The sequence below is a fragment of the Cebus imitator genome, unplaced genomic scaffold, assembly GCF_001604975.1.
Source record: "Cebus imitator isolate Cc_AM_T3 unplaced genomic scaffold, Cebus_imitator-1.0 Scaffold387, whole genome shotgun sequence".
Taxonomy (NCBI): domain Eukaryota; kingdom Metazoa; phylum Chordata; class Mammalia; order Primates; family Cebidae; genus Cebus; species Cebus imitator.
Genome location: NW_016107702.1, coordinates 767,801 through 792,570, shown reverse-complemented (window position 1 = coordinate 792,570; position 24,770 = coordinate 767,801). Strand labels below are relative to the sequence as shown.

The window sequence follows — 24,770 nt, the reverse complement described above, 5'->3', positions numbered from 1 at the left end:
CTCCTGGGCTCAGTGATCTTCCTGCCCCAGGCTCCCAGGTAGCTAGGATTGTAGGCATGAGTTGCCATGCCTGACTAATTTTTTAAAAATTTTTTTGTAGAGACATGGTCTCACTATGTCATTCAGGTTGGTCTCGAATTTCTGGGTTCAAGCAATACCCCTGCCTCAGCCTCCTAAAGTGTTGGGATTACAGATGTGAGCCACTGCATCCAGCTGTTTTCTTGATGATTTTTAAGTGGCTGTGGTTTTTTTTGTTGTTGTTGTTCTTGTTTGGATATTTTGTAAATTTGAGAAACAGAAAAGAAAGAGAAAGGTGTGCTGCCAGAAACTTCTCCCAGAGTTTAATTGAAGATGGAATGTAGCTGATGTCCAGCCTTTCTCTAGTAACAAGTGAAAAGAAGCACACTGATCACATGGGAGGAGGGGCTATACTGTGTAGGTAGTTACCACCAGTCTTTTTAAGTTCCCTGCCCTTTTGATATTATTTTTCTGTTGGTTGTTTTTTTGAGAGTTGGAGGCTTTCTGAGGGAAGGGGGTCCTTGGAAGATATGAGCTAGGTTTACTAAGAAAAAGTAAAAACTAAAGTTCACTAGCATACGTTATTGGCTGTATGCTGGAGATGGAAGGAGCATACACTGTTTGCTAAACACCATGCCAGTAAATGGGGTTTCAACATGAGTAAAACAGTCTTAACCCTTAAGACAATCACGTTCGAGCCAAGGAGGCAGAGTTGGTGCCCACTGTTCAGATTACTGTTACTTAACCTACCCATTAACCTTGTAATAAACATTTTCTTATGGTTGCACTATATTTGGCTTGGATTCCTCACTCTTGACTTACAGGGTTATAAAATATCCAAGAGTTTTACTTTTTACTTAAATACTTATTTTTTATCACTAACTTTCCATTCAGGTTATTTTTTTTATTTTAAATCCTTATAGGAATTACTCAAGGTGATGAGGACAATTGATGACAGAATAGTACATGAATTAAACACTACAGTTCCAACAGCTTCCTTTGTAGGGAAAATTGATGCCAGCCAAACCTGTAAACAGCTTTATGAGTCAGTAAGTGTATTTTTTGAGTCTCTCATTTCCTTCTTTTATGCCTTTCTTTGCAAGCTAAATAAGAAATCAGTTATCTTGCAACTCAGCTGTGACTAAAGGAATGACATCTTCATATTTCTTTGCTTATACCTGATGGCGTATATAATTTTTATGTATTTTCCACACCCTAAAGAAAATGTGGGATCTTACACTTGTGAAATCTTACCAAATCTGTGAAGAAATGGTTCTAAAGAATGGGAGCAGTTGTTTTGCAGCCTTTAACTTAAGGAGATCTTATGCACAAAGGAATGAAAGGGGGAGAGTGAAACAGTAAAGCAAAACAGTAGGAAGAGCAAGGACTGTGAGTACATTAGTTCTAAAAAGCCAGACAGCTGGTATAAGGAAGAATTAAAACCCTTCACACCTTTAAATCTTCTTTTTCTCACTCCTCAGGAAGAGGAATAAAAGCATTTGGCAACTGGGAGAGAAGGAAAGCCATGGATCAATTGTCCTTTCCTGAGGCTTTGGTTTCTCAAGTATATTTTTTCATTACCTCCCGTTTTCTTTTTTAATTTCCAAAAGCAGAAGGAAATAATGCTGCAGCAAAATATTTTTTGTAGTTTATTTACTTATATTCTTTCATTAATTTGGAAGCTAAAGTTTTAAGCTCTACCACAAGGTTACCTTTGGATTCATAGTCATAAAGAAGGCATACTTAAAACCTAATCTGCCTTTCTCAGATCAGTTTTAGACAAGCTTATCCATGACAGTTCAATTCAGAGGCACTAACTACTGATATTTTTGTTCTGTGTTAAAGTATGTTACTTTAAATGAGCAGGTAAGTCTAGTGGCTTGAGAAAATCATAAGGTTGTGGACTCTTAACGAGTGGAATTCAGTATTGCAAGTAGGTAGCATGGGACCAGTTCTAATTTGCCATGAGGCTATTTGACAGTTCACTTTCTTTGGGTACCTCTGTCTGAAGAACTAGAATTTATGGTGATACCCCACCCTCACCTCACTACTCATATAATCTCCGTAATCTATAAAGTTATTTCCATTTACAATCTTCCTATTAACCTAGATGTTTAGAGTATAGTGATTAACAATATAGATTTTAGACCTAGATTAATCTCACATCTGCTACCTCCTAGCTTGGTGACCTTAAATACGTTACATAACCTCTGCCTTAGTTTTGTTTTGTTTTGTTTTGTTTTTTTGAGATAGTGTCTCACTTTGTCACCCAGGCTGCAGTACAGTGGCAAGATCTTGCCTCACTGTAACTTCTACCTCCCAGGTTCAAATGATTCTCCCAACTCAGTCTCCCTAGTAGGTGGGACAACAGGCACGTGCTAACACACCTGGTTAATTTTTTATGTATTTTTTGGTAGAGATGGGGTTTTCGCCATGTTGGCCAGTCTGGTCTCAAACTCCTGACCTCAAGTGATCCGCCTGCCTCGGCCTCCCAATTTGCTGGGATTACAGGCATGAGCCAACATGAAGCACTAATCTGTGCTTCATATATAAATTTTCCTTATCAATACTTAATAATCTTGAAAAGGGCACTGTCTTGAGTAGGTAAATGTAGCATTCTTTGTTCTTTATTGTAACGAAATCTTCTATACATGACCTAGTTTATAATTTCTTTCACTTGTTGACAATGCGAGACAGAAAAACATATGAAAGGACAAAGAAAGAGAGGAAGAATTAGCCTTAAGTGGCCAGGTGTGTGTGGTTGGATGTAGGGTAGAGGAACACATGGATAGAATCATGGGGAAAGTCAGTAGCGTAGGGTAGAGGAAACGGAAGTGAAAAGCCCAGCACAGGGAATGCGGGAAGATAGATGAGGGCAACACTGGCAGCATATTGAGGAGCAGGACAGCCCCAGACCTCATACCTCCACCCTCAGAGATGCTGCCACTTATGTTTTTAGGTGACGTTGCTGATTCAACACAATCTTCTCTTTCATGGATTCAGTCATCAGAAATTGTTTTAGAAAGTATTAAATTTCTGTAGTTTCAAGGACTTTTTAAAAAAACCCAAAAATATGATAAATTGATGCACTTTTTGTTTCTCATTTCATTCCTTTGTTCTTTTAGTTGATGGCAGCTCATGCCAGTAGAGACAAAGTCATAAAAAATTGTATAGCCCAGACGTCAGAAGTAGTAAAAAACCTCCGAGAAGAGAGAGAAAAGAATTTGGACGATTTAACGTTATTAAAGCAACTTAGAAAAGAGCAGACAAAGGTAAGTTGAACAGAATTAACATTTCTCAGGCAAAGTTTTTCCAGCTGTAGGCTTCAAAGTAAAATTTTTAATATGAAAATTTTGGCATATAATATGGCTATTACTTAAAAAAAAAATGACCAGATTAGTGCCTCAATTTTAGTGGGCTTTATATTATTATGTTTAGATATTAAGTGGTAAACTAATGTGCACTTCTTGAAAAAATGCAGCATAGCAGCTTTGGCTAAAATAAGCACATAGTTATAATTCATTTTCATTTCTTTGTTTGTTTCTTTCCCACTATTAAAGACAAGGGATCACTACAGGCAAACTACCACATCAGAAATTCTGGGGAAATCACATCTGTACAGCATCTGCCTTTTGAGACTTAACTTGAGAAAAAACATCTCTAATATATTTATGTTTTGAGAATACCTCCAGTTTCATTCTGTAGAAATCTGCTGAAATGTAATACAGACTATTTAACTTCAGAATATTACCCTCGTTAGCCATAAAAATATAATATGATGCCAGGTGCACTTGTACCTCATTATAATTTATTTCCCTACTGTGTAAAAGTTGCCACGGATCTTTGGCTTTTTCTTGGACATGGCCTTTTCCCATTTCCTCCCCCCATCCCTACAGTGTTTTTACTTTTAAGAAAATAGCAAGTGCCTACCTAGGGATGTGTCAGAGGAAGCCTGTTTTCCCAAGTCAACTATAATGTCGATAGGGTGTAGACTTGAGATTACAGTCAATGCAGCAGAACTGTTTTCTTTACAGCCCTTATATATGATGTGTCAAGGAAACAATAGAAAAATACAGCATATTTTATTATTTGGGATTTATTGCTGCCTTTCTTTTGAGGGGACTCTTTGGGGGTAGCTTTTTATTTTGTATAATTTCAAACTTACAGAAAAGTTGTAAGAATAGTACGTGGAACTCCCATATGCCCTTTACCTATATTCATTTGTCTTTTGTATGTTGCCCACCTGCTTTGTAGTTCATTCTCTTCACCCTCCCTCTCTCCTTCTCTTTATTCTTCCCTGCCTTCCTCCTTCTCCCTCTCTCCCCACATACCTGTATGCATAAATAGATTTTTTCCATGAACCGTTTTAAGAGTATGTTGTACACATTGTACTACTTTACCCTTAAACTCATTAGTTATTTTATAAGAACAGGGACTTTTCTTATAATACCAGTGTACAATTATTAAAATCATGGTGTTTTTTGTTTGTTTGTTTTTGAGACAGGGTCTCACTCTGTCACCTAGGCTGGAGTGCAGTGGTGCAGTCTCGGCTTACTGCAACCTCCGCTTCTGGGGCTCAAGCAATCCTCTCATCTCAGCCTCCTAAGTAGCTGGGACTGTGGGTGCAAACCACCACACCCAGCTAATTTTTTGTATTTTTGGTAGAGACTGGGGTCTCACCATGTCACCCAGACTGGTCTCAAACCCCTGAGCTGAAAGTGATCTGCCCTCCTTGGCGTCCTCAAGTGTTAGGATTATAGATGCGAGCCACTGCACCTGGCTTCATGTTTGTATTTTAAGATGGCATAATAGGTGACTTAGATCCTTGTGTGATTGAGTCATGCTTTTCATACTGAACAGTCATGAAGTTTGCCCTTTGTTTAGTAGATGTAACCAAACTTTGAAAAGGGGACCTTGTCATCTCTTGAAAATCTTTAGTAGAAAAGAAAAGAGACCTCTTTGCCTGTAGCTGGCTGCACACAAGGTGAGTAGGCCAGGCTGCTGCACTTTCTCAGTCATTCCACCAATTCAGGATGCCTCACTGGATCTAGGACTCAGCCACTGTCTTTGCTGCTCTCTTTGTTCATGACTACTGTGTCAGGTCTGTATTCCATACCTGCTCATGAAACAGGCACTGGTGGATCCCTTGGACAGTGACCTTACGCAGTGATACTCATTTTACCCTCCCCTTGCTGTTCATGAAGGCATGTAGATATTTTATATAAAACTGGTGAAAGTCTATTAATTTTGGAGTTTGTATTTCACCTCTGTTGAAGGTGTTGACAAAGGAAACTCCAGGGCAAGTCTGTTAAATCAGAAACTGACAAGTCACTGTTTGCAGATCAAGTCAAACAGAATAGAGTGACTCGTTAGTAGAGAGCAAAGTTCAAAACTAAACCACTGAGTATTTGGGAGTGATGTGTTTGCTCAGCCCTCAGATCTGCCCTTGTGTCTTTAGAGCCCAGATAGAATCACCAGAATGACCACTGCAAGGAAGGGTTTAGAAATCAATCAGTGAGTTGCATGAGGTTTGCTTTATAGCTTGATAACATATAGGACTGAGGGTAACCATGGGGTAGTACATAAGCAAATAAGGAAACGTGAATTTTTTTTTTTTTTTTTTTTTTTTTTTTTTTTTTTTTTTTTTTTTTTTTTCAATTTTCAAGTTTGCTGTGAAGATTTTGGAATCAGAGAGAGCTCTTGGAGATGTTACAGCTCTACCTCTTCATTTTCTATCTGAGGAAAAAGACTCAGAGATACTAACTGACATCCCCAAAGCCACAAGCTAGTAAGTGGTAGAACTGGGACTTGAACTCATCTCTTCTGACCCTGAATTCAGTCAGTTTCTTTAAGTTGTGACTAATAGTTAAATACTTTAGTGAGCATATTTTATTTCTAGACAGAGATGCCAATCAAAAAATCCCCACTACTTTACCTGAATCTTTAACTCAGAAAAAGAGCACCTTCCTTGCTGGACCTCTGTAACTGCTGTCACATATTAGTGACCTTTAGAGGAAGCTCACCTGTTGAAGACCTAGAGTCTCAAAGACAACTCTCTCAAAGGTGACTGTTGGTAGCACTAATAAAATTGTATTAGCATTTGGCTATAATATTTGCAATGTTGCAGAATTTTAAAAAATAAAGGCAGATAGCTCTAAGGAAATAAATCCCATCTACCTTGGTGGCTTTGTAACCTTGTATATTAATTGTTCTGAAAAGTTGGATTTTGAGTCTGTAAAATGGAATTGATACCTAATAACTTCTTATTTTGGCGGGGGGCGGGGGGAGGATTCAATTATATAATGTAAGTAAGAGCTAGCATATTGGCTGGTACAAAGAAGCAATTTCTTTTTGTTTTTGAAGTCTCTGGGACCCTATATTTGTTGCATTAATCCTCTTTATCATATCACCAGCCAGTGTTTTCTAGCTTTTGTTTCACTGCTGCTTACGGGCAGAGTGCTGTGGCAGGGGAAGGCTCTCTGCGTCAGCGTCAGTGTATTCTCTTTTGGATAGTTCTAAATGTTCCAAGATTTTCATATATATTGTGAAATTCTACTCCCATGATATGTAAGTACTGCTTCTTTTTTTTGAGACTGAGTTTCGTTCTTGTTGCCCAGGATGGGGTGCAATGGCGTGATCTTGGTTCACTGCAACCTCCACCTCCTGGGTTTAAGCGATTCTCCTGCCTCAGCTTCCCAAGTAGCTGAGATTACAGGCATTCGCTACCATGCCTGGCTAATTTTTTTGTATTTTTAGTAGAGACTGGGTTTCTCCATGTTGGTCAGGCTAGTCTCGAACTCCCGACCTCAGGTAATCTGCCCCCCTCAGCCCCTCAAAGTGCTGGATTACAGGTGTAAGCCACCGCGCCTGGCCAAGTACTGCTTCTTGATCTTCTCTCTGGAGCTACCCAGAATAAGTCTGAACGCTTTTCTACATGGTATCCCTTTAAATATTTGAGAGTGGTTTTGAAGACTACCTTAGTCACTTTCATACTGTTCTTCAACTGAAATTATTTCTTTGGCAGTCAGTCCAGGCTTTGTTAGAGAAATGGAGCTTTAATGATTTTCATCTGTATGGCTGATTAAAATGGGAAACTGAGATTGCATTGATGGGCTTCTTCAGGCTTGTTACTACTGCACGGCGCAGAACTAATTGTCAGAAATTGTAGTTCTCCTTGTTCCACAGTTCTAGCCATATGTACAGGCCTACACTTTGACACCAGTTCTGAATCTAGAAAGGGAGCTTGCAAGGAGCCATTGAATCTGTACCAAGTTCCATTCTTATCAGTGTTGCCACACATTTCTCAAACCTCCTGCCTGAACTGCACTCCTAATTGGACAGGGTCTTTGGCCTGGGTGTCAGATTTGTGCTTGCCCAGAACTGATTGAGCTCTCTGGCATTTTGTTCCCAAATTTGGTCTGGGTTCTTGACTTTGGCCTGAGGAAATCACCCTGGTGTTAACCTCTTAGGCGGCATCAACCTATAGTTCATGCTTTTTTCTCCTCATTTTCCTGAATATTTTCAAGCCTTCTGCTTGGAACTAGCCAGCTTTTTTCCCTTCAAGTCCTCTAACAAAATATTCTTGGGAGTATCGTGAGTCCTGCTATCAGGGCCTGGCAGTGGAATTGGCTACTTTTCAGTCGGAGTAATTAGGTTGGCAGTTATAAAGAAAGCTAAAAAGACTTGGCATTTTTAGCCTGAGACCTCTGACTGTATGGTTAAGGTATGAGTAAACGCATGTCTTTCTAGATCACTTGGGACATGTATATTCTCTTTCCTCCCTGTTTTCCTTCCTGAGGTTTTTTTTTTTCTTAATTCTCTATTCAGATCAGGTTCACACTTCCTTGTTTTTATTTTCCTCTCTGCTATCTTTGCAGGTCTGTAGTTGTATGATCAATCTCTAAAACTGGAATCATTGGGTTTAGGGACATGAGAGTGTATATTCCCTATAAGTCTTGCCAAATTGCCCTCCATAAAAGTTGTAACAATTTCTACTCTTACCAAGAATATATGTATCTTTTCCTGTATCTTCACTCACTTTAGATTTTATCAGACTTACTCATTTTTTTCATATTATGGCTTAATTTGCATTTCTTTATACATGAGTAAGATTGGCACTTTGTTATGTTTATTGGCCTTTTGCATGTCTTCTGTGAACTGACTGGCCTTGGGAGTTTTTTTAAAGCTCTCAAGGTGATTAGAATATGCAGCAAAGTTTGAGATTAACAATTGATTAGACATGGAGAAAGCTGGCTGTGTCCAAGAAGGCTTCAAACTCTGCCATTAACCAACAACAATAGAGCAGCAGCAGGTTTTGTTGGGTAAACATGAGTATGGTTTTAGTTCTTTAAATTTTATAACTTCAATTTTTTTTTCTTGCAGTTGAAATGGATGCAGTCAGAACTGAATGTTGAAGAAGTGGTAAATGACAGGAGCTGGAAGGTATAAAATAACATTGACGTTTGGGAAGAAGTAGGAGGGAAACTGAACTAGCAAAGGGAAACCAAGGGAGAGAGAGTAAACAGTGCCTTGAGGCTCTAAGGAGAGTAGAGATCATTCATTTATATTTACAATTGTGGGTTGTAACCTTTTGAGGGGGTGGGAAGGGGGAGGGAGAGCAGGATGTAGTTAGCATCTAGTTAGAGCCATTTTATAACAATTAGCTTTACAGGGCTGGGCTTGGTGGCTCACGCCTGTAATCCCAGCACTTTGGGAGGCTGAGGTGGGTGGATCACCTGAAGTCAAGAGTTCAAGACCAGCCTGGCCAACATGGTGAAACACTGTGTGTAATAAAAATACAAAAATTAGTCAGGCATGGTGGCTTGTGCCTATAATCTCAGCTACTCAGAAGGTTGGGGCAGGAGAATCGAGGAGATTGCAGTGAGCCAAGATTGTGCCACTGCGCTCCAGCCTGGGCAACAGAGTGAGACTCCATCTCGGGGTGGGGGTGGGGGGGAAGCTTTATAAGCATATGGTAGAATTGAATGAGCTGCCATCATAACAGCATTAGAGCCATTCTCCATGTCTCCTAACACTAATTACAGGCATATTTGATAGAGTTACTACTCGGAGCCTTCAAGGAGGTTATTTGTTAAAATTAGCCTTTTTGAGCTCAGTTACTTTCTATAAGTTTTCTTATCATTAGATACCCTATACAGTTGCTTGTCTTCTACCTTATCTAATCATAAACTTGTTATTATATGTAGCTTTACTGGTATCTGATAATAAGGGTTTTTATTGCTCATAGACTTATAAGCTATTTATTATCATTGCATCGTTATTGTGAGGAACTAGATTAGAGGACCAGATCCTAGAAACTTACATACAGTTAAATTCATAAAACTCTGACTTTTTATTTTCTTAAAAACTGTATCCATTTACCCTCTCTTAAACTCTAAAGGATTTGCAAAGGCAAAAATCTATTAAATCTGAGAAAATGTACTGGAAATTCTGTTTTATCATTTGAATTAACTAATGGAAAGTTGTTAAACTGTACATTTTTAAGAGAGGTTAACTGAATCAAAACCAGAATGTACTAACTTGCCGAGACATGAATAAATTGCAAAATACAAATTGACTTTGCTTTATAACATTTCTCTATCTTATCCTCTTTGCCAAGGTTTCCTATTCCTGCCCTTAGCATCAACATGATAAAGGTGTCTGTCACTTGAGAAGATTTGGCAATATATTCCTATTTATATTCTCTGGAGAAATAATGTTTACTATTGGGATTGGATGGGGAAGGGGTACAATGAAACATCTGGCTTGAAAAACCAAGTGCAGAAGTTTATGATATATGTAAAATGTAGTGGGAAGAGTGAACTATTTTGGATTTAATATTAGTCGTAAAGAAAATATGGCCTATCCAATTCACGGAAGATGAGGTCCCTACTTGTTTTTAAAAGAAGAAAATGTAGGTATGGTGCTGTGGTGCAATGGCCCAGCAGAAGTGGACAGAAAATCACTTGGGAAAAGGATTTGGAGAGGCTCAACCAAGTTGTATATATCATCCCAACCAGTGTGTCAAGGCCACTAAACTGAAGCTTCCCTCTTGTCTGATTGGGAATTTCAGGGAAATGTCAGGACTGGAAATGAGTGAGACAAATTATAAGGCAAAAGGGCCAGAAAGAGTCTATATAATTTCTACGTTTTCTTTTAATTGTGAGATGCTTTTGCCAAAGATTATGTGACACGCAGAATTTAATGAATATTAATAAAATGAACATTCAAGTATCTACCACTCAAGAAATTGAATAATAGTCCGGGTACAGTGGCTCACACCTGTAATCCCAGCACTTTGGGAGGGGAGGCCGAGGTGGGTGGATCACCCGAGGTCAGGAGTTTGAAACCAGCCTGACCAACAGGGTGAAACCCTGTCTCTACTAAAAATACAAAAAATTAGCTGGGCATGGTGGCAGGGGCCTGTAGTCCCGGCTACTCGGGAGACTGAGACAGGAGAATTGCTTGAATCCGGGAGGCAGAAGTTGCAGTGAGCCAAAATTGTGCCATTTTGCTCCAGGCTGGGCAACAAGAACTAAACTCTAAGAAAAAATAGAAATTGAATAATAATAGTACCTCACAAGCTCTGTGTTTAGATTTTTATTTTATTTTTATAATAGTCAATGAGAGCCAACATAGGTAGTTTTTTCTTTTTAACCTGAAAAATGATTTTTTTACATTAATGACGTATGGGGGTAAATTCTGAGAAGAAATTCTTTTCAATTTTAGAATTTTTTTTTTGAGACAGAATCTTGCCCTGTCTCCCAGGCTGGAGTGTAATGGCGCAATCTCTGCTCACTGCAACCTCCGCCTCCCAGGTTGAAGCGATTCTCCTGCCTCAGTCTCTTGAGTAGGTGGGATTACAGGCGCATGCCACAACGCCCAGCTAGTTTATTGTATCTTTAGTAGAGACAGGGCTTCACCAGGTTGGCCAGGCTGGTCTTGAACTCCTGACCTAGTGATCTGCCTGCCTCAGCCTCCCAAAGTGCTGGAATTACAAATGTGAGCCACCTTGCCCGGCCCTCAGAATTTTTTTAATTGAACACTTAAAATTTTTGACGTGTGATTTAAATTTTTTTAATATTAAAAATATTTTTTAAATTTTTAAAAATATAAATATACAGTAACAATTCTACCTTCTATCCCTCTCCTTCAGCCACCTCTTTCTTTCCCTTCCCCCCGAAAGGATGGTGTATGCTTTCAGATAGTCACACCTTTTCTAATTTTATGTGTGTATATATTTTTCTACCTTTGTTACACAAGTGAAAGTGTACTATTCACACTTTGGTTTTTTCCCTTAATATGTCTTGTACATCTTTTAAATCAGAAGATAAATTATTTTTAATCTTGCATGTATTCTATTGAATAACTGTACCAAATTCTTACTTAACACAGTTCCATGTAGACATTTAGTTATTGAGCATTCTTTAAATATTTAAACTTATTTTAGGTATTTTTGTCTAGTTGTTTAAAAAATGTCCAGAATATGAAATTGAAATGTTTATTAGTAACAAAATTAGCTGGCTCTTGATTTTTTTTCCCTAAGTAATTTAAATTTTATTAAAATATTAGAATTGTCTTATAAATGGATGTCAGGCCTTCTGGGCATTCAGCACCTCCTAAATTCAGTTTGAATTGTTGAGGAAACTCTTTTGTTTCCTAAATCTGTTGGCTTAGGACAAAAGTGATAGCCTTTTGAAGCATACCAAGTTGAATTTAGTTCCATGCCTGATTTATACAGAATAACTCAGTGACTTTTGTTTCTGTTTGAATATTTTAGGTGTTTAATGAACGCTGCCGAATTCACTTCAAGCCTCCAAAGAATGAATAAAGAGATACCTTTTTTTTTTTTTTTAAAGGACTGGGTCATCTCATAAGAGCTAAGCATGACAGGTATCAACAGGGCGGGCTTCCTAGGATGATTTCTGAGCCAACAGTCCAAGACCTTTTGTTGATTTCAGCCCCACTTAGCCAAGACCTCAAATATAAATAATTCTGATAATTATGGAGAAATCAACTGCTATTTTATACTGATTCTGTAAAAAAAAAAAGTTTTGTAACTATTAAAATAATTTTCTGACTCAGTGTACATATTTATTTGATTGTTTTCTATGTTGAGACAGTTCTCTATTTATTTATTGAATTTTTAGTTTTTATTCTTTTTAATATCCTTTCTGTCAGGTTGTAACAGTTCTCATAAGAGAATTTGCATGCACTTTCAATATCTGATTTGTATTGTACTTTTTTATTTTTACAAATTTATTGGCATGGATATGGACCTTTTTGGTCATTGATGAGTTTATCCCTTGATTTATCTATTGTACTTTTTTATTTTTATAAATTTATTGGCATGGATATGGACCTTTTTTTGGTCATTAATGAGTCTATCCCTTGATTTATCTCTGTGGGCTGATTACAAAAGGGCAGTACTATAAGCTGGACACTGTCCAAAGAAGTTTTCTTTTAGTATCTTAACTGATCTTGTTTTCAGATGTAAAAACTAATTTTTGGTGGAATTCTTTCCTGGACAGTATTTCCATGGTCATGGAAAAGGAAAGCAGAAATTCAGGAAAGGGAAAAGCAGAGAACAGCTTGCATGATAGCAAACAAGTAAGAAACCTGCTATAATTACAGGATTTGGGCCTTGCAAAAAAAATGCAGTATGGAATGGTTATATTATTTTTTATCACTGCTTAACAGATTACCACAAACAGTGTCTTACAGTTCTGTAGACCAAATGGGCAGATTTGACTGGACTGTTTTCTGTTTAGGGTCTGAAAGCTGAAATAAGCTGAACGCCAGGCTGGGCTTTGGTCTGGAGTCTATAGGGGAAGAGTCTTAGAGATCTGCTAAGCTCATTGAGTTGGCAGATCCTTGCATCGTGTGCCTGAGGTCCCCATTTTGTTGCTGGCTGACAGGTGCCACTCTCCGCTCCAGGAAGCTTCCCACATCTCTTGACACATGGCTCCTTCCATCTTTAAGGTGGCAGTGTTGCATTCAGTTCTCATACTTGGAATCTCTTTGACTTCCCTTTCTGCTACAAACCAGACAAAATAAAGGGCTTGTGTTATTAGATTAGGCCTATCACATCTTTTTGCTTAACTCAAAATCAACTGATCATAATTACATCTGCACATCTCTTGCCAGGTTATATAATAACCACAAACATCAAGTCCCATATTCATGATCAGAAGGACATCTTGGGGAGCCAGTTTAGGATTTTGCCTACCACAGTGATTTAAATAAGCCACCTGGCTCTGGCCCAGTTAGATAAGTCAGCTAGGTCTCTGGTAGGCCTGTATACGTTGACTCCCATGAGATTATGCATTTGGAAATGAGCAATAGAGATAGTGGGCACCAAGTGCCCACTATTCTTTCAACAAAACTTTTTTGAGCTCTTACTGTGGGTCAGACACTTTTGTGGTGATTATAATCTAGCCTCAACAAAAATTTCCTAGAGATCCACAGTAAAAAATGCCTTATATAAAGTTGAGTAAGTAATTTTTGGGTGGATGAGTGAGTTGAAAAGATGGACGCGGGCCGGGCGCGGTGGCTCAAGCCTGTAATCCCAGCACTTTGGGTGGCTGAGGCGGGTGGATCACGAGGTCAAAAGATCGAGACCATCCTGGTCAACATGGTGAAACCCCGTCTCTACTAAAAATACAAAAAATTAGCTGGGCATGGTGGTGCGTACCTGTAATCCCAGCTACTCAGGAGGCTGAGGTAGGAGAATTGCCTGAATCCAGGAGGCGGAGGTTGCGGTGAGCCGAGATCGCGCCATTGCACTCCAGCCTGGGTAACATGAGTGAAACTCCGTCTCAAAAAAAAAAAAAAAAAAAAAAAGATGGATGCAAGAATAAAAAGACAACTCCCTGATGCTGCTGCTCAGGAGGGAATTCAGATCCTTGGAAAGGATTCATTAACAGTCTTTCCAGAATTTCATGTCTGCCAAAATACTGTCTAGCTAATCCAGTTATGCTAGTGGAGTGCCTGAATCATTCCAGTGTAACAGTTATGAAAAATGTGCAATTAAGGCAGCGTGGAATGACAGTATAAATGAATAGGTTTAGTGTGATGAATGGCATTTAAAGCCTCAGATAATGAAGGAAGATGATGACATTGCTTTTGAAAGTTGATTTGCCTACTGAAAAGTGTCCTGTGTGTTAATTACTGCCTTAGAACAATGTGTTGATTTGCGCTTGTTGCCGGAAAGGTAGGATTCAGCAACCCACACACACAGAGAAGAAATAGAAGGTGCAAAAGTTCACAAATGAGTTTTGCCCTTCCTTGGCAGAACAGAAGACAGCCATATAAAGAAACACCTTTGACACATTTGCAAATTCTTTTAACAAATATTTGAATGCCTTCCTAGGCACTATTAACCACTATTATTACATCACTGAGCAAAACAAAAATACCTGGTTTCAAAGAGCTTACATTTGGTGAAGGGAGACAGTAGTAAGTGATATGGTATGCTAAACTATGATAGAGTTCTATGAAAAAAATAGGGAAGAAAATCATGAACAGGGTGGAGACTGGGTTGCAAATGGCTGCTTTCAGCTGACTGAAAATAATAATGCCCTTGTCTTTGCTTTACCTTGAGATCGAAATGTACCAAATAAGTGCAGTAATAAAAAGGGAGTTTCCTAATATGTCATTCTTTTATAAGTTGTGCTCTGGAATAGGTGTGGTAGCTCATGTCTGTAATCCCAGTATTTTGGGAAGCTGAGGCAAGAGGATCAAGATCCCAGGAGTTTGAGACCAGCCTGGGCAACATAGTGAGACCCAGTCTCTTAAAAAATTGAAAATGATACTTGTCTGTAGTCTCAGCTACTCATGAGGCTGAGATGGGAAGATCTCTTGAGCCCAGGAAGTTGAGGCTCTAGTGAGCTATGATTGTGCCACTGCCTTCCAGCCTGGGTGGCACAGCAAGATCCTGTTTTAAAGATTGTATACTGAAGATACCAGTTTGGAAAATATAATGATATGTACCCAGTGCTGCTATAGTAGTCCCTGCTAATGTGCCAATGTCCAGGAATGATAAACTTGTAATCTTGTAAGGTGGGAGATTAATCAAATGTGTGAGCCCTTTTTAAATCAAGAAAAATGAATATTCTACCTAGACTTAGGTAATCTAATCAAGTATATTAGAGATTACTTAGGTTACTCATGATTTCTGTGTGTATTTAGCCTTGTCGAATACCCTGGATGAACTTGATAGACGCTTAAAAAAGAATCTTTATTATTGAGCATAAACATTGAGGAATAAAGAAGACAGAAAGTGATCACTCTTGATTGGGGTAGCATTTCCAGAACAAGCCTAATTTTATCCCACAGAATTATATTGGGAAGGAAATTCAAAATGTTAATAAGAGGTTTAGACAAACATGGCTTCCAGCTTCTGAATGCAATGGCCAGCTGAGGGCACCCCTGTCCAAGGGGAGAGGACATGGCTGAGGTGCATTTATGGATCTCCTGGTGCATTAAGAAGGGATGGGTAATCCACTGGCACTTTAAGATAATTGCTGTGATTGAATGATTTTCCCACTTCAGTTTTAAAAACCAGCAAGCCAAATTTCTGCTTAAAAGTCCCTAGTGGCTGGCTGGGCATGGTGTCTCATGCCTGTAATCCTAGCACTTTGGGAAGCCAGGGCAGGCAGATCACTTGAGGTCAGGAATTCAAGACCAGCCAGGCCAACACGGTAAAACTCTGTCTCTGCTAACAATACAAAAATTCGCTGGATGTGGTAGCACACTCCTATAATCCAAGCTCCTTGGGAGGCTGAGGCAGGAGAATCACTTAAGCCCAGGAGGCAAAAGTTGCAGTGAACCAAGATCGCGCCACTGCACTCTGGCCTGGGTGACAGAGGCTCCATCTCTAAATAAATAAATAAATACATACATAAATAAATAAACCCCAGTGGCTTCTCAGTGCCTTGAAGACAGGTACAAATTCCTTAAAGTGGCTTAGGAAGTTCATGCTCTGTTTCCTGCTCAGGTCCAACCTCACTGCATGCTATGGTACATCTGTTCCCCCCTCAACTTCTTTGTGCTCTCAGAAAAGACCCAGTATCACCTCTGAACATCTGTGCATTCTCTGTCTTCCCTGGCCAACTGCTATCCATGCTTCAGGTCTCAGCTATCATTTTCTTCATCAAGGCTTTCCTGACCTCTCAAATACAAGTTACGTGTCCCTTTCATGCATATCCATAACACCTTTATCATGATCTTTATCACACTTAAAATTCTTTGCTCACCTCTTTTCCTCCACCTGTTTCTGAGGGCTGGCACTGTGCTTCTCAGTGCCTGAGCTGGATGAGACACTACTGGTTTCCTACCCTACAGCCATGTTTCTCTTCCTTACCAATAGAATCCTGATTTTGTTTAGGGATTGTGCCTGATTGTGCCCAGCTTCCCCGGCAGCTCCAGGTAGTAACCAGAGAATCCTGGGCAATGAGATAGGCTAGGGCATTTCTGAGAAACGTTTATGGTACGAAGAGGACTGTCCCTTCCTCTTCCTTCTTTCTACCTGGGATGTAGTTAGGGTGGCTAGAAGTGACAAGGGTTAGAACTGTTTGCCTTTGTGGTGACAAACATGAAAAACCAAGTTAAGGATGGCTAAACAGAAAGAAGGAGAAGGAATTGTGGGTTGCCATTCTAGTCCTGGTCTACGTGCCTTCAAACTTAATTTTTTATGAAGGTGGTGAGATGTGATACGTTATTATCTGTTCATTTGGGGATGTAAACGGGTGGTTAACCTATTTGGTTAAACCACTGTATCTGGGATTCTATTACATACAGCCAAATGTAGCCCATAAGTGATACACTATTCAAATATTTGTTCAATTAATGAATATTATAATAATAATCACTCATTTGCTGAATGCTTGCCACAAATTAGGCTCCATTCTAAGTACTTTACGTGATTGCCTTATTTGGGAGAAGAACCTTTGAAGGTTCTAATAGGAAAATTCTAGAGAATACTAAGCCCTACATGAAGAAATAGGCGGAATTGTGTTGAAGAATTTGGGAGAAATTTATCTTATTTCTCTAAAAGGAAGCAACATTAATAGCTAGCCCAACTAGGACCTGTCCATTACTTGGTTCCTAAGGGTGGGGGCCAGATTTCTTTTACATACTGCAACGTGTTGGTGGGGTGGGTACAGTGGCTCACATCTATAATCCCAACACTTTGGGAGGCCAAGGCAGGCAGATTGCTTGAGCTCAGGAGTTTAAGGCCAGCCTGGGCAACATAGTGAAACGCCATCTCTATCAAAAATACAAAAAAATTAGCCAGGCATGGTGGTATGTGCCTGTGGTCCCAGCTACTCTGAAGGCTGAGGTGGGAGGCTCGCTTGAGCCCAGGAGGTGAAGGTTGCAATAAGGTGAGATCACACCACTGAACTCTAGCCCGGGCAATTGAGTGAGACCCCCCCCACCATCTCAATAATAATAATAATAATAATAATAATATAATTGGGCCGGGCACGGTGGCTCAAGCCTGTAATCCCAGCACTTTGGGAGGCCGAGGCGGGTGGATCACGAGGTCAAGAGATCGAGACCATCCTGGTCAACATGGTGAAACCCCGTCTCTACTAAAAATACAAAAAAATTAGCTGGGCATGGTGGTGCGTGCCTGTAATCCCAGCTACTCAGGAGGCTGAGGCAGGAGAATTGCCTGAACCCAGGAGGCGGAGGTTGCGGTGAGCCGAGATCGCGCCATTGCACTCCAGCCTGGGTACAAGAGCGAGACTCCGTCTCAAAAATAAATAAATAAATAAATAAATAATAATAATAATAAAATATTTCAGCATGTGAATGAAGTTCCTGCCTCGCTCAATTGTTCCGCCCACACTAAATCTCTTCCCCTGATTAATCACTCCCTACTTCTCTAAGGACAAAATATGCTCGTCAGTTTATCTATCTATGTATCTTTATCTATCTCTATCTCTATCTATCTACGTATCTATGTACTATCTATCTATCTAATCTACCTTTCTGCTTACCTATAATCTATCTACCTATCCATCCATTCATCCATTTGTCATGTGGATCAGACACCTGCCACATCAGAGCCCTTTCTAAGGAAGACTGACCCACAGCTTCTACTGAGAACACCCCTAGATGACCCTTTTACACTAGGTTGATTAGACTAGGGTTGGGCAGCTGACCAAGAGCTGCCAAACCTTAAGTTGGCCAGTGTCCTATGACATGTCTTGGGGCAAAAAGAGGATCTGGGCAATCAAATTCTTCACAGCTTTGAACTGAGAAATACCGAGAGAATTAGGTAGTGCACAGTGGGCAGTGAGGCCTGAAGGAGAGAAGTGATGAGCCACAACAAGCGCCAAGTTCTGACAAAGCAGAAGCTGTTAGGATGTACACTGTGACGCAGAGTTGAGTTATACAGAGTAGAAGAAAGAACACCGGTTGAAGCTGGCAGAAAAGTAAACACAAAGAGAGGTACAGACAGCTGCCTGGGGAACAACTGAGACCCACTAATTATGGAGCCCTAGAGCCAAAACCCATTACCACAGCTTCTCAGGTTCTTAGGGCTGCCTGGATTCTGGTTCTGGCTGTGAGACCCACTTCTGTGCAGGCCCCTTTCCTCTATGAGGCCTGGCATTTTCTAGATTTCTAAGCAAATGCACATTTTTTTTTTTTTAAATTGTCTTACTCTGTCGCCCAGGCTGGAGTGCAATGGCGTGGTCCCAGCTCACTGCAACCTCCACCTCTGAGGTTCAAGTGATTCTCCTGCCTTAGCCTCCTGAGTAGCTGAGATTACAGGTGCTTGCCACGATATCCGGCTAATTTTTGTATTTTTAGTAGAGATGGGGTTTTACCATATTGACCAGGCTGGTCTCGACGTCCTGACCTCGTGATCCTCCCGCCTCAGCCTCCCAAAGTGCTGGGATTACAGGCGTGAGCCACCACACCCAGCCAGCAAATGCAAATCTTTATAAAAAATCCCTGTTACATAAAATAAATTCTCTTGAACCAAAACAGCCTATCTAAAACATTCCCAGTGAGCCAATGTCCAAGTAGTATCTCCCTGTTTAAATAATCCACTGACATTAGCACATTATTTTCCTTACGAAATACTTCTTATATTGTTCAGAGCATCAGGGATGGGCTTGGATAGCTCCTTGGGTGAAATTTGTCACCGTGTCTGAACTTCAAGTCCAGCAAGGCAAGCCTCTGAGTCTCCAGGGCCCAGGATGAGTCTCTGGTACTCTCCAAATGAGAAACTAGGCAGATAATGATTGATTCTCTCCCTCAGGTAGGGGAGGAAACCTGTTTCCCAGAGAGAGTAGAATAAGCCCTGCCCACAGCCCTGGGCACAGTCATACCCTCTGAATCTTCACTTGGTCCAATACCAGTGGCCACAGACTGTGCCAAAAATACAGTCTATGGCAGAAAATTCTAGGCGTGCCTGCAGACAACTGGAGTTGAGTCTCTCACCCCTGAAAGGCAAAAGTACATTCTCTCAGTTTTTCCCTTTGGGGTCAGGAAAAATAATATTTGTAATAGAGTACAAATTCTTGCTTCCATATTCCATTTCAAACTTGATGGGGAAAATATTTCAGAGATGTAATTTTTCCTTTGGTTGCAAAGGTGCTGCTGAGGAAAGACTGGTCTTTTCTTGAGGGGGGAAATCTGTTCCTTTAATAGCTGTTAATGGCTAAGAAGCTTCCACTCTTTCCATCAGCAGTTTATCCAGTTGCAGGTCCATTTTTTTCTTATTACTCTGAGAACCCCAACAATTCTTGGAGAATAAGTCTAATTTAAACACCACTTCCTAATCCTTTAAAATAAACTGTTCCCTTTTTTTTTTTAAAGTCATCTTCTGTGTTAAAGTTGTTGTTAAATTATTCAAATTTTTCACTTTTAACCAATTTGTAATTTATTATTGTATATATGAAATTTGTATACAAATTTTTTATTATATTCCAAAATAAAATGCAATATTTCAACAGCATTTAGTAAATAAAAAAAAATTTTACATTGCTTTTATTCCATCTGGATTAAACAAATTTGGCTCACATTTTTTTTTCCTTTGGGGAAATATCTCATTCTGTCACCCAGGCTGGAGTGCAGTGGCACAATCTTGGCTCACTGCAACCTCTGCCTCCCAGGTTCAAGCGATCTTCCTGCCTCAGCCTCCTGAGTAGCTGGGATTACAGACACATGCCACCACACCCATCTAATTTTTCTACTTTTGGTAGAGATGGAGTTTCGCCATGTTGGCCAGGATGGCCTCTAACTCCTGACCTCAAGTGATTCGCCCACCTCAGCCTTCCATAGTCTTGGGATTATTGGTGTGAGCCACTGTGCCCGGCCTGGCTCACATTTTCTGACATTTTTGTTGTTGTTGTTCCCAATATGTTGTTACCAGTACGTTTTAACTTACTGCCAGACAGTAGAATATTTTGTAATACATTTTATGTTTCAAAATATATTTTTAACTCCATTAGAGCTAGTATTTCCATTAAACCTTTTCCCTTTATATCACAGTAGCACTCAACCCTGGCTGACATCAGAATCACTGGGACTGTTTTCCAGAGATTCTTTTTTAATTGATCTGCAGTAGTGCCCTACCTTGGATTTTTTGGTGTTAATTTATACATTAAGAGACTCTAATATGCAGGCAAGGTCAAGAATCACTGCACAAATTACTTGTTATTTTTTCCTATTCATTTTTATTTATTGTTATGGTCTCTTTAACATGAAGTGTACCTAACCAGCAACAGAATATGTTTATTTGTTCAAGTCTTTCATTTTGGATAGTGAATTGTTGTAGAGTCACATGTTACTGAACAATGGAGACACAATCTGAGAAATATGTCATTAGACAATTACGTCATTGTGCAAACATCATAGACTGTATTTACACAAACCTAGATTATACAGCCTACCACACAACTAAGCTAAAAGGCATAGCCTATTGCTCCTAGGCTACTAACCTGTGTAGCATGTCACCATGCTGAATACAGTACAGTAGGCAATCATAACACAGTGGCATCTGTGTATCTATGTAAATATAGAATGGGCACTCTGGGAGGCCAAGGCAGGAGCATCACTTGAGTCCAGGAGTTTGAGACCAGCCTGGGCAATATAGTGAAATCCTGTCTCTATAAAAAGAAAGAAAGAAAAAGAAAGGAAGGAAGGAATAAATAAATAAATAAATCAACAAGGCATGGTGGCATGTGCCTGTAGTCCAAGGTATTTGGAAGGCTGAAGCAGAAGGATCTCTTGAGCCCAGGAGTTTGAGGTTGCAGTGAGCTACCATCATGCCACTGCACTCCAGCCTGAGTGATAGAGTAAGACTGTCTCCAAACAAACAAACAAACAAAAACACATAGAAAGGTACAGTAAAAATCAGTATAAAGGATTTTTAAATGGTGTAATAAATGGAGCTTGCAGGACTGGAAGCTGCTCTGGGTAAGGCAGTGAGTGAGTGGTGAGTGAATGTGAAGGCCTAGGACTCACTGTTCACTCTATAGACTTTATAAACACTGTACACTTAGGCTACACTAGATTTATTTAAAATTTTTTTTCTTCAACAATAAATTAGCCTTAGCTTACTGTAATTTTTTACTTTATAAACTTTTAAGTTTTTAAAACTTTTAGGCTCTTATAATAACACTTAGCTTAAAACATAAACATTGCACAGCTGTACAAAAAATATTTTTCCTTTATATCCTTATTCTGGAAGCTTTTTTCTATTTTTACTTTTTTTGATTTTTATTAAAAATAAAAATACAACACAGAGATTGGCCTAGGCCTACACAAGGTCAGGATGATCAATTTTATTTTCTTTTTCTTTTTTTTTTTTTTTTGAGATGGAGTTTCTTCCTCAGTGTTTGAGAAAGGAGTTGCAATAAGGAAAGGGGAAAGACTAAATGGGTCCTGTGGTATTTGATTTTTTTCTTTTTTTTGAGACGAAGTTTCGCACTTGTTGCCCAGGCTGGAGTGCAATGGCATGATCTTGGCTCACCATAACCTCTGCCTCCTGGGTTCTAGTGATTCTTCTGCCTCAGCCTCCCAAAAAGCTGGGATTACAGGCGCATGCCACCACGCCTGGCTAATTTTGTATTTTTGGTAGAGACAGAGTTTTTCCATGTTGATCAGGCTGGTCTTGAACTCCTGACCTCAGGTGATCCACCCACCTTGGCCTCCCAAAGTGCTGGGATTACAGGCGTGAGCCACCGCACCTGGCAGAATATTACAATTTTCAGCCTCCACATCTTATCCCACTGGAAGGTCTTCAGCGACAATAACATACATGGAGTTATCTCCTATGATAACAATGCCTTCTTCTAGAATATTCCCTAAAGGACCTACCAGAGCCTGTTTTAGAGTTAACTTAAAAAAAAAAATAAATACAAGGAATACTTTCTAAAAAATGATAAAAAGTATAGTACAGTAAATACATAAGCTAATAACAAAGTTGTTTATTATCACTACCAAGTGTTATGTACTGTACATAATTGTATGGACTATACTTTTATATGACTGGCAGCAAGGTAGGTTTGTTTACACCAGCATCACCAAAAACACGTGAGTAATGCATTACATTAAGTCTTTACCATGGCTACAATGTCACTAGGTGATAGGAATTTTTTAGCTGCATTATAATTTTTTGGGATCCCGTTGTATATGTGGTCTGTCATTGGCCAAAACAACATTATGGCAGTACATGAGTGTAATTCTCTTTGCATAGGTTTTGTATGTCCCTTATTAGATTAATTTTTAAACCTGTGATGTATTTAGACTTTCCATCCCAAAATCAGGTTAAGGTAAATCTAATCGCCCTAATTATGGAGTTTCATATATTTTTGATTAACTGCTCTGTGTGTACAGCTACCAATGTGTGTGTGTCTATATTTTTGCATTGCTCAGAAAAAAATTCTTATTACGGGCCAGTAGAGTTGCCTCCAGTTCTCGGTACCTAAGAGCTCCGGAGTACTAATACTAGTCAGCCAGTGGAGATCTTTTAGTTCACTTATTGACTGTTTATGTGCTAGAAGCTGAAGGCAGATGAACAGGATAGCTTTCTCCATTCTGAGGCATTAAGAGTCAGTAGTGGTTATTTAAAAACAACCAGTGTTTCAACACTCCCTGATGTATCTGCTTTGAGGTCAGAATAGCTGAGGGAAGAAATTCTGAGCTTATGTTAGTAGAGTGCCCTGGAGGCCAATCCTGGGATCACATCCTCACTCCTCTACTAACTAGTTATGTGGCCTTGCACAAATAACTTCCCCTCTCTATACTCAGTCTTCTGTAAAGAGGGGATAGCAATAATATTTATCTCATGAGATTGTTATACAAATTAAATAGGTTTTATTTGTAAAGTCTTTGGAACACTACCTAGAGCATGGTAATCTTTTAATACATATTAGCTATTATTATTATTTGGGACAGAGGATTGGCAAATGGCACTAATGGGGTGATGAGCAGAGTGCAGAGCCCAGAGGGAGACTTTAGAGCAGGGATGTCCACTCTTTTGGCTTCTCTGGCCACTTTGGAAGAATTGTCTGGGGCCCCACATGAAATACACTAACTCTAATGATAACTGATGAGCTAAAAAAAAAAACTCAAAATGGTTTTTTGTTGTTGTTGTTTGTTTTGAAACAGAGTCTCGCTCTGTCACCTAGGCTGGAGTACAGTGGCATGATCTTGGCTCATTGCAACCTCCACCTCCTGGGTTCAAGTGATTCTCCTGCCTCAGTCTCCTGAGTAGCTGGGACTATAGGCGCATGCCACCATGCCCAGCTAATTTTTGTATTTTTAGTAGAGACGGGCTTTCTCCATGTTGGCCTGGCTGGTCTCGATCTCCTGACCTCGTGATCCACCCGCCTCAGCCTCCCAAAGTGCTGAGATTACAGGCATGAGCCACCATGCCTGGCCCCCCAAAAAAACCTCATAAAGTTTTAGAAAAGTTTACAAATTTGTGTTGGGCTGCATTCAAAGCTGTCCTGGGTGTCTGTGGGTCGTGGGTTGGACAAACTTGCTCTAGAACACCTTTTTTTTTTTTCTTTCTTTCTTTCTTATGAGACAGGACCTTGCTCTCTCACCCAGGCTGGAGTGCAGTGGTGCAATCATAGCTCACTGCAGCCTCGAACTCCTGTGCTCAGGCAAACCCCCTGCCTTGGCCTCCCAAGTAGCTACAGTGCACACCACCACACCTGGCTAGAGCATTTTAAAAGCAAATTTTCTCTTTATGTTGCCTCTCTCATTGTCTCCTTTTCCTTTACTTTCCCCTTCACTTCCTCTTCCCCTCTCCTTCCCTAACAATTCAGCCCCAAATCTATTAAGTAGGGCCAAGGAAAGCTGGTTTTGGATGGTCCAAAATTAGGTGTTGGAGTTGGCTTCTCCATGGGTAGGTGCCCACCCAGCATGGTGGAGCATAGCTGGCATGGAGAAGGCAGGTACTTAGGTAGAGGTACTTAGGCAGTGATCCAGGACCAGGTGTAAGAGCCTGAATTGGGGAGCAGATGATGGGGTGAGGAGAGTGGAGGTGGGAGTTACACAGGTGGAGGACAAGGATGGAAGACTTTACAAATATGTAGAAATTAAACAACATACTCTTAAATAACCAAATGGTCAAAGAAGAAATCAAGAAGAAAATAAAAAGGGAAATTAGAAAGTACTTTGAGATGAATGAAAATAAACAACATATCAAAACTTGTGGAATGTAACTAAAACAGTGTTTAGAGGGATATTTATAGCTGTCAACACTTATGCCAAAACAA

General features: G+C 39.8%; 1 protein-coding gene across 4 annotated transcripts in view; it reads left to right on the top strand.

Annotated features, from left to right (window-relative positions):
- Positions 1-12,239, top strand: part of MIX23 (mitochondrial matrix import factor 23) — a 20,990-nt gene extending 8,751 nt beyond the window's left edge. For 2 of the 4 annotated variants that reach the window (XR_001818923.2, XR_001818924.2), the window contains exons 2-6: positions 942-1,067; positions 3,144-3,290; positions 5,685-5,806; positions 8,401-8,460; positions 11,798-11,830. Coding sequence is in view for 2 of the 4 variants with exons in the window: in XM_017508174.2 (XP_017363663.1) it covers positions 942-1,067; positions 3,144-3,290; positions 8,401-8,460; positions 11,798-11,848 (384 nt within the window). In the remaining 2 variants the exon portion in view is untranslated. Of the gene's footprint in view, positions 1-941; positions 1,068-3,143; positions 3,291-5,684; positions 5,807-8,400; positions 8,461-11,797 lie in introns of all 4 variants that reach the window. The other 2 variants (XM_017508174.2, XM_017508175.2) reach the window with 1 other exon arrangement.
- The last annotated feature ends 12,531 nt before the right edge of the window (positions 12,240-24,770 follow it).